The sequence below is a fragment of the Symphalangus syndactylus genome, chromosome 22 (genome assembly GCF_028878055.3).
Source record: "Symphalangus syndactylus isolate Jambi chromosome 22, NHGRI_mSymSyn1-v2.1_pri, whole genome shotgun sequence".
NCBI classification, from domain to species: Eukaryota; Metazoa; Chordata; class Mammalia; order Primates; family Hylobatidae; genus Symphalangus; species Symphalangus syndactylus.
Window position 1 is genome coordinate 56,865,344 of NC_072444.2, and position 12,973 is coordinate 56,878,316.

General features: G+C 37.2%; 1 protein-coding gene across 1 annotated transcript in view; it reads right to left on the bottom strand.

The window, feature by feature from the left end:
• ACTR3 (actin related protein 3) overlaps positions 1 to 12,973 on the bottom strand; it is a 73,363-nt gene that overhangs the window by 28,554 nt on the left and 31,836 nt on the right. The window contains exons 4-6 of the mRNA XM_055262402.2: positions 7,366 to 7,476; positions 3,131 to 3,226; positions 206 to 313 (exon numbers count right to left, since the gene is read on the bottom strand). Of these exons, the coding sequence (XP_055118377.1) occupies positions 206 to 313; positions 3,131 to 3,226; positions 7,366 to 7,476 (315 nt within the window). The remainder of the gene's footprint in view (positions 1 to 205; positions 314 to 3,130; positions 3,227 to 7,365; positions 7,477 to 12,973) is intronic.

Below are 12,973 nucleotides of genomic sequence, written 5' to 3' on the forward strand. Positions count from 1 at the left end.
TGGTGTGAGATGGTATCTCACTGTGGTTGTGATTTGCATTTCTCTGATGGCCAGTGATGATGAGTACTTTTTCGTGTGTTTTTTGGCTGCATAAATTTTAAAGTGCAGTATTTAAAGTTTTTTAAAAGTAATATTAATTCGTATAATTTAACTTTGCCAGATGTGTTATTTCATGTTCTGTTCAGTAACTGTAAAATAGCCTTACCACAGGAATGACATGAGTGACACCATCTCCACTGTCTATTACCGTACCGGTCAACGTCCGTTCTCCTACTTGTCTTGAGGTCCAAGATGCAGCTAAGGCAAGAACAGCCTTCAGCACAAAGAAAGAAGAAAGGCAAAAAAAAAAACAAAAAAACAAAGAGTTAATCGAAAAAATAAAAAAACTAGTTTCCTGGAGTACTTTATTCAATTTTAAATGCAGTATCTGTGGAAAGAAAATACATAGAATTAATTTTGTATTATGCAATAAAATAGCTCACTCCCTACATTTTATTAAGACAAACAGGTTTGCATTTGCTCTTAGGAGCATGATTTGTAAGATTTATGTATTTTATAAAGGCTATTTCTGTCCTAAAGCTAAAAATATGGAAGATTGCATTAAATAGTATAGAACTAACTGCCTGTAATCCCAGCACTTTGGGAGGCCGAGGCGGGCAGATCACGAGGTCAGGAGATCGAGACCTTCCTGGCTAACACGGTGAAACCCCGTCTCTACTAAAAATACAAAAAATTAGCCTAGCGTGGTGGCAGGCACCTGTAGTCCCAGCTACTTGGGAGGCTGAGGCAGGAGAATGGTGTGAACCTGGGAGGCAGAGCTTGCAGTGAGCCGAGATCATGCCACTGCACTCCAGCCTGAGGGACAGAGTAAGACTCCATCTCAAAAAAAAAAAAAAAAAACAAAACAAAACAAAAAAAAAAAAACTGTATACACTAACTTGCCACAACTTAAACTATGTCCACCTGGGCTGGCCTGTTACAAACTGCAATGTAAGGCAAAAAGTACACAACCACCCTACCTCCAGTTATTCAACACATATATGGCCATAAACAATGATTACTAAAAGATTACCTTCTTTTTTTTTTTTCTTTGATACAGAGTTTCTTTCTGTCACCCAGGCTGGAGTGTAGTGGCGTGATCTCGGCTCACCGCAGTCTCTACCTCTTGGGTTCAAGCAATTCTCTGCCTCAGCCTCCGGAGTAGCTGGGATTACAGGTGCCCACCACTACACCCGGCTAATTCTTGTATTTTCAGTAGAGATGGTGTTTCACCATCTCGGCCAGGCTGATCTTGAACTCCTGACCTTGTGATTCAATTGCCTCAGCCTGCCAAAGTGCTGGGATTATAGGCGTGAGCCACCGTGCCAGGCCTACCTTCAAATTTTTTTAAGGCAACATGTGTTTAGGACTATATGACATAGAGAAAACGCCATCGCACACTTCCAAATACTACTATGATTTAATTACGGAATAACGTTGATAAAATTTTTCTATGAAAAACCTTGGTACAGACAATACAACACAATTCTTTTTTAAGTGTGAGAATTAAGAAATTAACATAGTTCATTTTTTAAAAAACTAAATTTCTTACAATCCAAGCCTCAAACAAAGTATATGACTAGTAATTAAAAACAACTAAACTTATACTGGCCTTATTTTACCTACCTGGACTATAATAGCTAAAAGGAACCTAGAAAGCTATCTGGGTCACCCTCCTATCTGAACACAAGATCATACTAACACAATCACCACATTATCACTATAGGCTAACAGAACTATACATTATTTTTTGACAATCTCACAATGAAAAATTCCATCCTAATACTAGTAAAATAGATAGATAGATAGATAGATCGATCGATAGATAGATAGATAGATAGATAGATAGATAGATAGATAGATAGATATAGGTATGTATCGGCACATCATATTACAGAAATGTTATCGACTACTGAACATCAACAAAACAGAACAGAGATTAAATAATGAAATTATGAGCACTCAGAGGCCACTAAGGAAATCACTGAAATACCAAATTATGACTCCAGAGGAATGAAACAAAGCTCATGATGCAGTGTTTTAAAGTAAGCTTTACCTGACAATATGGTTAAACATAAATTTATTATATTTAATATAAGATGAGAAGCAAAAACTCTCAAGTGAAAGATGAATTCTCCCAACTCCTCACTTTATTCAGATTCTAAGAACTAAAAAAGGGCCTCCCACTCAAGACTGAATTCTTCTATAAAGTTCATGACAGGTGTAAGTGACTCCTTAAATATTTTTAGCAACAGAGAACTTAAAAGGCAGTTCATTAAATTTATGGATTGCATTAAACATTAAAAAGTTCTTTGCTATCCAAGTTAAAATATTCATCCATAATTAACATTTCTTGATTCTGTGTACCATGGAGTTACAAAAACCAGTGTGATCCCAAGAAAGAGCGAAGTCAGACAGACCTCAGCTGCCTGGTATCACAGCTAACCATTTAACTCTGAATAAGGTGCCTTCCAGCTTTAGTTTTCTTCCTCCACAAAAAACAGAAACAAAAATATCTACATTTAATAGAAATAATGAATTAATACACATATAAAGCATTTGTGTTATGTCAGGGATTGCCTTTGCTACAAGGAAAAAAAAAATGAGGTAAGCTCTGATCCTGAGGGGTGGGAGAGAAGCTGTTCCATACAGATAAATGTACAAATTAAGAGAAGTGAAATATTAGGGTGTCAAATATACTTAAAGATAAGTCAATCAAAAAGACTATAATAAAGGACAAAAAGATTTATAAGGATAAATGATAAACGATTATTTACAAGGATAAATATATATACAATGTTCTTGTCATGGAGTAAGCATTCCATAAATATTAGCTCCTTTATTTCTGTCCTATGAAAGCCCTTGAAATACCCAAACACCACTAACTTACTTTTTTAACACTTCTCTTTTCCTGAATAAATATCTCCACTTCCCATATTACTTCTAAATTAACAATTCAGGAGAGAAGTATAACATGCTTTGACATTATGTTTAAACCTTTGCAGAAAAAACAAAAGTATGTATTTTAGGCAGCAAATTAAACTAGGTTAAAATTTAAGAACCAAACTTAGATAAGTATGAACCTGCTTACCTGCACAGCAATGTACAAGCCTGGAACATTGAAGGACTCAAACATTATTTCAGCAGTATATTCCCTGTTTTCTGGAGTATTCAATGGAGGTTCAGTCTATTGAAATAAATAACATTTTAAATAGATAATATCAGATTATTTTGATAACTTTCTTGACAATTTTTAAATGAGAAGTAATTTATTTCAAACATTTTATTTAAAATGCATTAAATTTACAAGTAGAAAGACAGACACAGAGATCAAAGGAAAACTACTGAGAATTCAAACATATCCATACGTATCTGAAAACGATATGGTAATTCACATTTAAAAAAAAAAAAAACCTTGAATGCCTATATCATACCACTCATACAGATTAAACATTAGAAAGAAATGAAGCAGGGAGACAGAGGGCTGGAGGGAGGGAAAAGGTGGTCCAGTCAAATCATCCTTTAAATATGGTAATGACAAACCTCCAGAAAAAACATCGATGGTATTTGCCAGTGGGAGAGCCCTCATTTAAGTAACGCTTTTAGAAGAATGTCCCCGAACTATATAGGATTACAGTAAACAAGCCGAGATTCTACAGATCTAATGGTACAGCTTTCTGAAAAATGTTATATTAATTTACCTGTTAAGAGCATAGAATCAAGATGTTTCCAGAGCACTCTTCTGTTTATATGACTGCATACATCACTTAGAAACCTCATAGGTTAAGTCTGGGACAGAACACATTCTAAAGAGGCAAGGAAGGACTCAGAGATCTGGCAGTCTTGGACTTCATATTTCACCTATGCCTCATGATCACTTAAATCGTTTCAATTTTTAAAGATTAACACTGGGTAAGACCTCTGACTCTTGTGAGTCTGACTAGCAATCTAATAGGTATCTCAAATACTTAAATGTAAAAGAAAAAATTTTAAATTTGAAAGACAAAGAATTCTCTTTTTGACCTGAAGGTAAGGAATAATTCCTTAAATTTATGAAGCACAAATCCCAAAGGGAGAAAGTGATAAAATTTGAATCCATTAAAAATTAAGTATTTTTAAAATTATTATTTCAAAAGAAATATAAAGCAAAACAACTAAGTATACTGTTACCTTACATAAAACCTTTATAAGCTAAACTCCCTGCGGTGTTTAAACTTCTTTAGAAGAGTTCTGGAGCTATGCTTAAAAGTCTGGAGACAATTTACTGATGAATACATACAAAATTAAGTAAACTAAAAACCAAGGCAGTGAAATTATAAACTCCAAGAAAAAAAATCTACATAAAAGATAATCAGAGGACCCCACAAAAGAAAATATACAAATAGCTAGTAATAATAATCGTACATGAAAGACTACTCAACATAATTAATCAGAAAATGAAAATTAAAATTAAAAGCAAATGAAAAACCTTACACACCCACCAGAATGGCTAAAATTTTAAAGACTGACAAGCCAGCAGCACAGTAGCTCACACCTATAATCCCAGCACTTTGGGAGGCCAAGGTGGGCAGATTACTTGAGGCTAGGAGTTCAAGACCAGCCTGGCCAACATGGCAAAATCCTGTCACTACTAAAATTACAAAAGTTAGCCGGGTGTGGTGATGCATGCCTGTAATCCCAGCTACTCAGGAGGCTGAGGCACAAGAATCCCTTAAACCTGGGAGGCGGGGAGGTTTCAGTGAGCCAAGATCACATCACTGCACTCCAGCCTGGGTGAGAGGGCAAGACTGTCTCAGAAAAAACGTATAAAAGATTGATAAGCCAGGCGCGGTGGCTCACGCTTGTAATCCCAGCACTTTGGGAGGCCGAGGTGGGTGGATCACGAGGTCAGGAGATCGAGACCACGGTGAAACCCCGTCTCTACTAAAAATACAAAAAATTAGCTGGGCGTGGTGGCGGGCGCCTGTAGTCCCAGCTACTCGGAGAGGCTGAGGCAGGAGAATGGCATGACCCAGGAGGCGGAGCTTGCAGTGAGCCGAGATCACGCCACTGCACTCCAGCCTGGGTGACACAGCGAGACTCTGTCTCAAAAAAAAAAAATAAAAAAAAAAAAAAAAAGATTGATAAGCCAAATCTTGAATAGAGCAACCAGATTACTAATGCATCACTGGGGGGTGTGCAAAAAGGTTCAACATCTTGGGAAAAGTTCCCACGAGTTTCCCTAAAAAAACCAATCAGGTACCTACCCTATGATGCTGCAATTCCATACTTACGTATTTAGACAAGAGAAATGAAAACATATGTCCACAAAAAGTCTTGTAGAAGAAGGTTCACAATGGTCAAATTATTTTATTATAACCAAAAACTAGAACTAAGCCAGACATGGTGGCAGCACTTTGAGAGGCCATGGCGGGAGGATCACTTGGAGCCCAGGAGTTCAAGACCAGCCTGGGCGACAAAGTGAGACTCCATCTCTAAACCAGAACACATTACCTGGGTGTGGTGGCCCGGGCCTGTGTGTTCTAGCTACTCAGGAATCTGAGCTGGGAGAACTGTTTGAGCTGGGAGGTCAACACTGCAGTGAGCCATGATTGGTCCACTGCATTCCAGCCTGAACAGAGCAAAATTCTGTCTTGAAAAAAAAAAAACAAAACTAAAAATAGCCCAAATATTCATCAACAGGAAAATGGATAAAGTGAGGCAAATTTATACAATGGAATACAATCCAGCAACAAAAAGCAACAAATCACCAGTATATGCAACATGAATCAATCTCCAGATTATGCTAAGTAAAAGTTTCACCAAAATGCACATATTGCATGATTCCATTATTTGACACTCAAACATGGGCAAAGCTAATCTCAGATGAAAAAGAAACAAAACAGTGGTTGTCACTAGGGCACGGCGGCAGAGACTAATTACAAAAGGGCATGAGAAAACTTTCAAGCCTGATAGTAATTTCTCTGTATCTTGGTAAGAGTTTAGGTTACACAGATGTATGTAACCGACAAAGATTGGACAAACCACATCATGCATCCTGTAGGTCAAATACAGCCCACCACCTGTTTTGGTAAAAAAAAATTTATTGGAACCCAGGCATATCTCTGAATTTAAGTATTGTCTATGGCTGCTAACATGCTACAACAGCACAGCTGAGTAGCTGTGACAGGGACCATTGTATAAAAAGTTCCCATTAAGTTTCCTCAGGGACTATATCCCCTGCAAAGCCAAAAATATTTGCTATCTGCTCCTTTAGAAAGTTTGCCAAACCCTGGTCAAAATCCACTGAATGGTGCAGACCGGTGATTCATGATATGTAAATTTTATATGAAAAGAATAACCATACACAAATGATAGCTCTAGTTGATGAAAGAAGTGCTAAAGTATTTAGGGGTCAAATGACTCCCACTTGCAACTCACTTTGAAGTGATTTAAAAACTAAAATGAAGTGAAAGATGGATAGACGTCATGAAGCAATTACAGCCAAATGTTAACGTTAATCATCAAATCTAGATTGTGGGTGTATGAGTGTCCATAGTATGGTTCTTTCAACTTTATAGTCCATCAAAATCACCAAAAGACACAGAATATTGATTTAACCAAAAATTGTGATATAACTACAATGTGAGGAGTGGGAAAGATAGATATTTTGTGTTGAGGGAGAGAAAAGGAAAAAAGGGAAATTCTCATTTTTCCTATTAAGAAGTTGGTAAATAACGTATAATATTTTTAAAAACATAAGAAATAAAAAAAAATGTTAAATAAAAGAAACATGTTAAAAGATTACTACCAGGGCAAATTTTGTTAAAATTGAAAATGTTTGCCTCCAGGGAATATGAACCAAAGGTTGGGACAGGTAAGAAAGGAAAGTGTTATTTTGTTGTTTTAAATCTTATAAAGTCATTTGATTTTTTAAGTTATGAACATGCATTGCTTCAATAAAAAGATGTTTAAAAGTTAAATTATATTGTATTTTTGTTATGAAGAAATACCAACGATATAATAATCAGACCATTGTTTTTTAAGCAAAAAAGGAAGTGCCACAGGTTTCCAACATTTTTCTGAACATTACTTACTGTTTCTATCATAAAGATTAGATATTAGCTACCAAAAGCACTTCTTAGGTGTTTAAAATGTGGTGCTTTGACATACTACTATTCTCCTGTAGCCATAACTAGATGGTCTTAAAGATGATACAGCTTTATTACAAAGTCATTTAGACATATGACAATTTAATAACCAAAGTATACCAAAGAAGTGTGATGAAAATGTTCTCATTAAGTGTATTCAAAAATTTCCTCAGTGAAATTATAACTTGTAACTTACCAAAAGAAAATAATGGTCTTCAGGTTCTGCCCTTAAATATTTAAAGATCACTTGCTCCATAAACCTTTCCATTAAGTCCCAATCTTCAACTATACCATGGCGGATTGGCCACTATTAAAACAAAAAGGGAAATACAAATTAAATCTTATTAATATAAAAAATAAATAAAAATACAAAAAAGGAAATATTAGATCATTAGTGGATATTAGATGAGGATATATTCATAGGTGTAATACTACAGAACATCCTTAAAAGGTGTGTACTTAAGGATTTAAAGATAAATTAGTTCAACAACGCATTGTCAGATGGATAGTTCAATAAAAACAAAGTGAGTATGTCAAAATGTTAAAAACTGTTAAATCTAGATGGAAGGTCATTGTACTAGTCTTTCTAGATTTTAAGTTTTGTAATAAAAGGATAAGTTAGCCTACAAAAATTAAGCCTAAAAAAACTATATCACAATTTCCTTAATTTTTAATGCATTAGGTCATTAACAAGTATTTATTGTATGCCAAATATAAAAAGTGCACCTGGTAAGTACATAACTAGAATAATCATAAGAATCAAGCATATAAAATGTTATAAGAAAAGTTTTATAAATGTTTAAGAGTCATGCTTCCAAAACTGTGTGCCAAGATACCTACTATGATTTGGATGTGGTGTGTTCCCACCAAAACTCATGTTAAAATTTAATTGCCAGTGTTACAGTATCGAGAGGTGGTGGGGCCTTTAAGAGGTGATCAGGTCATTAGAGGAATTAATGCAGCTCTCAGCAAGACTGAGTTAATTCTCCAGAGAGTTGAAGGCAGACTGTTATAAAGTGAGGCTGTCCCTTGTATTTTGTCCCTTTCCTCTTCCATTCCCCAATATGCTGTGAAGCAGTATGAGGTCCTTACCAGAGGTCAATCAGATGTGGCCAACTCATCTTGGACTTCCTCACCTCCAGAACCACGAGCCAAAATAAACCTCTTTTCTTTATAAATTACTCCATCTCAAGTATTCATTATAGCAACAGAAAATGAACTAAGACAGCACCCCAGTGTACTACCATAAATTCACAAAGGCGCCACAAAGTTATTTTAAATTTTCCAGGGAAATACAGTGTTACTCAACATCAGTTGGACACTGCATGATCTACAAGTCACAGTAATTCAGTTTCAACAATAAATCAAACTATTATATATTCCTATCAATGACATTATTTCTTAAGGAAGTTGGTTTGTCAGCAGTTGCTGGCATAAAAACCAAGTTATCACATAAAATAACATCGATGTAAAACAAGAAATCAGGGTGGCAATGTCCCATCTGATTCCAGGTTTGAGAAGTTGTGCAACGCCTAAGCATCCTAACAGAAATGTGATTACTCAGCAGTGAAATAATATTTCCAATTTAAGTGTCTTATTTTTTTTCAAGTGGCTACTAAGTTGCCTGGACCTAGGTATTTAATAAACAGAACTATCAGACACTTCTTTTGATCCAGGTGGCACAGTGAAAAATGTTACTGAGACATTAATGGCACTGAGAAAGTTTGTGAACCTCTGCAACAGAATATAATTCCATGAACATAATACACATTCAGTACCTAAAGTTAAACAAATTAATGAACAAAGAAATAAATACCTTGCAGTATCAATCCCTAACATCTACTTCTTACTCTAGTTCCCACACTACTTTTTAAGGCATTATACTTATAAAAGGACTTCTACTCCCCAGTTTGCTTTAAGGAAGGAAAAAATTGCAGTTTAGTGTATCATTCAATTTTTAACACTACTGGAAGTTTACAAATTTAAATGTTTTAAGTATTATTTATTCATCAATTATTACTGTGTACCTACTGTAAGCCACTGGCACAAATGGTAAGGACACAGACATCCTGCACACACAAAACTCAGTCTAGTAAAAGAAATATATACGAACAAATATTACACTACAGGTTTTTAAAAAAATAAAGTTCCAACTGGGCGTGGTGGCTCATGCCTGTAATCCCAGCACTTTGGGAGGCCAAGGCAGGCAGATCACCTGAGGTCAGGAGTTTGAGACCAGCCTGGCCAACATGGTGAAACCCCGTCTCCACTAAAAATACAAAAATTAGCCAGGCGTGATGGTGCATGCCTATAATCCCAGCTACTGGGGAGGCTGAGGCAGGAGAATCAATTGAATCCAGGAGGCAGAGGCTGCAGTGTGCCAAGATCACTCCGCTGCACTCCAGCCTGGGCGACAGAGTAAGACTCTTGTCTCCAAAAAAAAAGTCAGCACAATGGCTCACGCCTGTAAACCCAGCACTTTGGGAGGTTGAGGTGGGTGGATCATTTGAGGTCAGGAGTTCAAGACCGGCCTGGCCAATATGGTGAAGACCCATCTCCACTGAAAATACAAAAATCAGTCAGGCATGGTGGCAGGCACCTACAATCCCAGCTAGTGGGGAGGCTGAGGCAGGAGAATCTCTTGAACCCAGGAGTCAGAGGTTGCAGTAGGCCAAGATCACATCACTCCACTCCAGCCTGGGCAACAGAGTAACACTCTGTCAAATAAATAAATAAATAAATAGTTCCTTGAATAAGATGACCACCTTGTTTTGTGAGAGAAAAGGTTTCACTGAGGAGGTCATATCTAAGCTGGGTCTTAAAGAAGCAACATTCTCAGTTCTGCTTTCTGGTTTTTCTTTGGCAAGGGAATGAGAGGTATGGAGGAACTTGTGGGGAACAGAAAAAGATGTATAGAAAGACAAACACTGCATGGTATACAAAAACAAAACTGAAGTTATCAATGAGAAGTGTATGTGCCAAAAGATTTGAGGTAAGGTGTGTAGCGATATACCAGTTCTAGATCAAAGGGACTAGATTCTCAAAAATTTGCCTTGTATTTAGGTTTTATTCTATACGAAATAAAACAGCAGAGAAATTTTTCAGCAGGGGAATAAGAACAGCTTTAATTTTTAGGAAGACTATTATAGCAGCATTGGGAAAGCTCAAATGAAGCTTAACAGAACCAAGTGAGAACAAGAGTACCAATAGTGGTATGGATGACACTGGGCTACACTGAAGATTTCTCAGTCAGTAAGAGTAAGAAAGGGCTGGGCATGGTGGCTCACACCAATAATCCCAGCACTTTGGGAGGCCAAGGTGAAATGATGGCTTGAGCCCAGGAGTTTGAGACCAGCCTAGGCAACGTAGTGAGACCCTGTCTCTACAAAAAAAAAATTTTTTTAATTAGCCAGGTGTGGTGGCACACACCTGTAGTCCCCGCTACTCAGGAGGCTGAGGTGGAAGAATCACTTGAGCCCAGAAGGTCAAAGCTGCAGTGAGCCAAGATCTCACCACTGCATTCCAACATGGGCAACAGGGCAAGACACCTGTCTCAAAAAAAAAAAGAGAAAAAAGTCAGAAGATGGCAATAGGTTTCCAGCTTTGAAGTTAGGATGGACAAGATCCATTAATCAAAACACAAAAATTGTGTTTTGTCTGATCTTGGAATAAACAAGAGTGGAGTATATACAATACATTTTGTTTTAGATATACTAAAACTCAAGAGCCAGGAAATAGGTAGGTGAAGATGTAGTCAAGGAACTGAAAGTAGAGATCTAGTCTGTGGTTGCAGACAAAGGAATGGATGAGATCACCTAGAGAAAGTCTTTAATGAAAGAATAAAAGATTGAGTCACACCATTTTATGAGAAGATAAAAAAAAAAAGAGAACTGAAAGCAGTGCCTGGAGAAACCAATGTTTGAGTAGTAGGTAAAGGAGAAATCAGTGACAATAGAAACAACAAATAAAAACAAACAAAACAGGCCAGGTGCAGGGGCTCACGCCTGTAATCTCAGCACTTTGGGAGGCCGAGGAGGGCAGATCATGAGGTCAGGAGATCGAGACCATCCTAGCTAACATGGTGAAACCCCATCTCTACTAAAAATATAAAAAATTAGCCGGGCGCGGTGGTGGGCGCCTGTAGTTCCAGTTACTCGGGAGGCTGAGGCAGGAGAATGGCGTGAACCTGGAAGTCGGAGGTTGCAGTGAGCCGAGATTGCGCCACTGTACTCTAGCCTGGGCAACAGAGCCAGACTCCGTCTCAAAAAAAAAAAAAAACAACAACAACAAATATTCCATGTTAGGAAGATAACCATTAGAGTAATCCTGCAAAAGAAAATCAAGAAGGATGAAAACTGTTACATATAATTGGATTTAACAAAGAGCATATCAAGTATCTTGAGACTCACTAAGAAGTGTCGTTTTAAAAGGAAAGAGAAAAATAGCTAAATTGCTGAGGACAGAAGGTAGGAATAAAGATTGAGAGAAGTTTTGTTCTGGTTTGTTAGTAGCACTTAGAAGACCTAAAAATGCATTTAAAGTGAGTGGACAGAATCAGTGAAATGGAACTCTGGCCTCTCGACTGACTGACTTCATCACCTTCAATGGTATCTCTTTTCCATTTTGGCCACAGTATAGATCTTATATCATCATCACTATCACCTCTCAATCCCTGAAATGCAGGTATACCCTTCTCTGATCACAACCTCTTATTATTCTAGCATACTCAACCACCTCAAAAGAGCTCTTCTGAACACCAATTAAGACTTTTGGTCCACTGATTGCTTTAATTATTCCCTAGCCATCAAAATACACAGTCTAGATTTTGACCCATCACCTTTATTTCACATATGCTTTTTTCATCCCGTCCACCAAAATCCAACCCAGCATATGTCCCTAACATAAACTTGCCTATATCCAGAATGCTGATTATACTACAGAAACATTTGTAACTCGGGTGCTAAAACTAAGAATTCATAATCATTATTCTCAAATGGACCTAACCTTGCCTGGCAAGCCTTTGCTCTTCTACTTTGTTCATCTTTACTCTTCACAATGATGATTTTCAACACCGCCCCTACCACTAAGATTTCACCTTCTCCCCACATCCATTCCATGACCAGCAGATGATGCCACTACATATTTCACAGAAGCAGCAGAAGCCAACAGTCAGGAATTCAAATCTGTAAAATGGATCCCAAATCTGTAAAATGGATTCCATATTTAAGTCTTTTTTCTCATTTACTTCCATTATAATGTAAGATATTCCTCAAGTCAATTCAGTCATCTGTGTTCTGGATTTCATCCCTCCAGCTTTTGCAGAGACCTTGATTATACCTTATCTTTCCTGTTACTTTAATCTCTTTCTAATAGTTCTTTCATATTAGCATTCAGACATGTCTTCCATTTTAACGTTGAAATGTGTCTCTTCATCTCTCTGTCCCTCCCAATCACAATTCAAACTCAATGAACAGTACTCTTACTGTTACTTTTTTCCCGGCCTATCACTCAAAAGACTACTTTCATCTAGCCCAACTACTCTTCTAAAACTATTCTCATTCAGGTTACAAATGACCACCTTGTAGCTAAAGACAGCAAATTATCTATTGGCTCTAGCTCATCTCAGCACCATTCTACAGTATCTACCTCTACATATCTACCCATACATTCTCAGTCTCTTTCACAGACTTTTCTTCCTCTACTCAAACCTAACTGGCACACTGCTCTGTCTTAGTTTTCTTCCCCTGTGATACGTTCCCCTAGGTAATCTCATCCCCTCTAAGGTAATTGACACCTTCTGAATC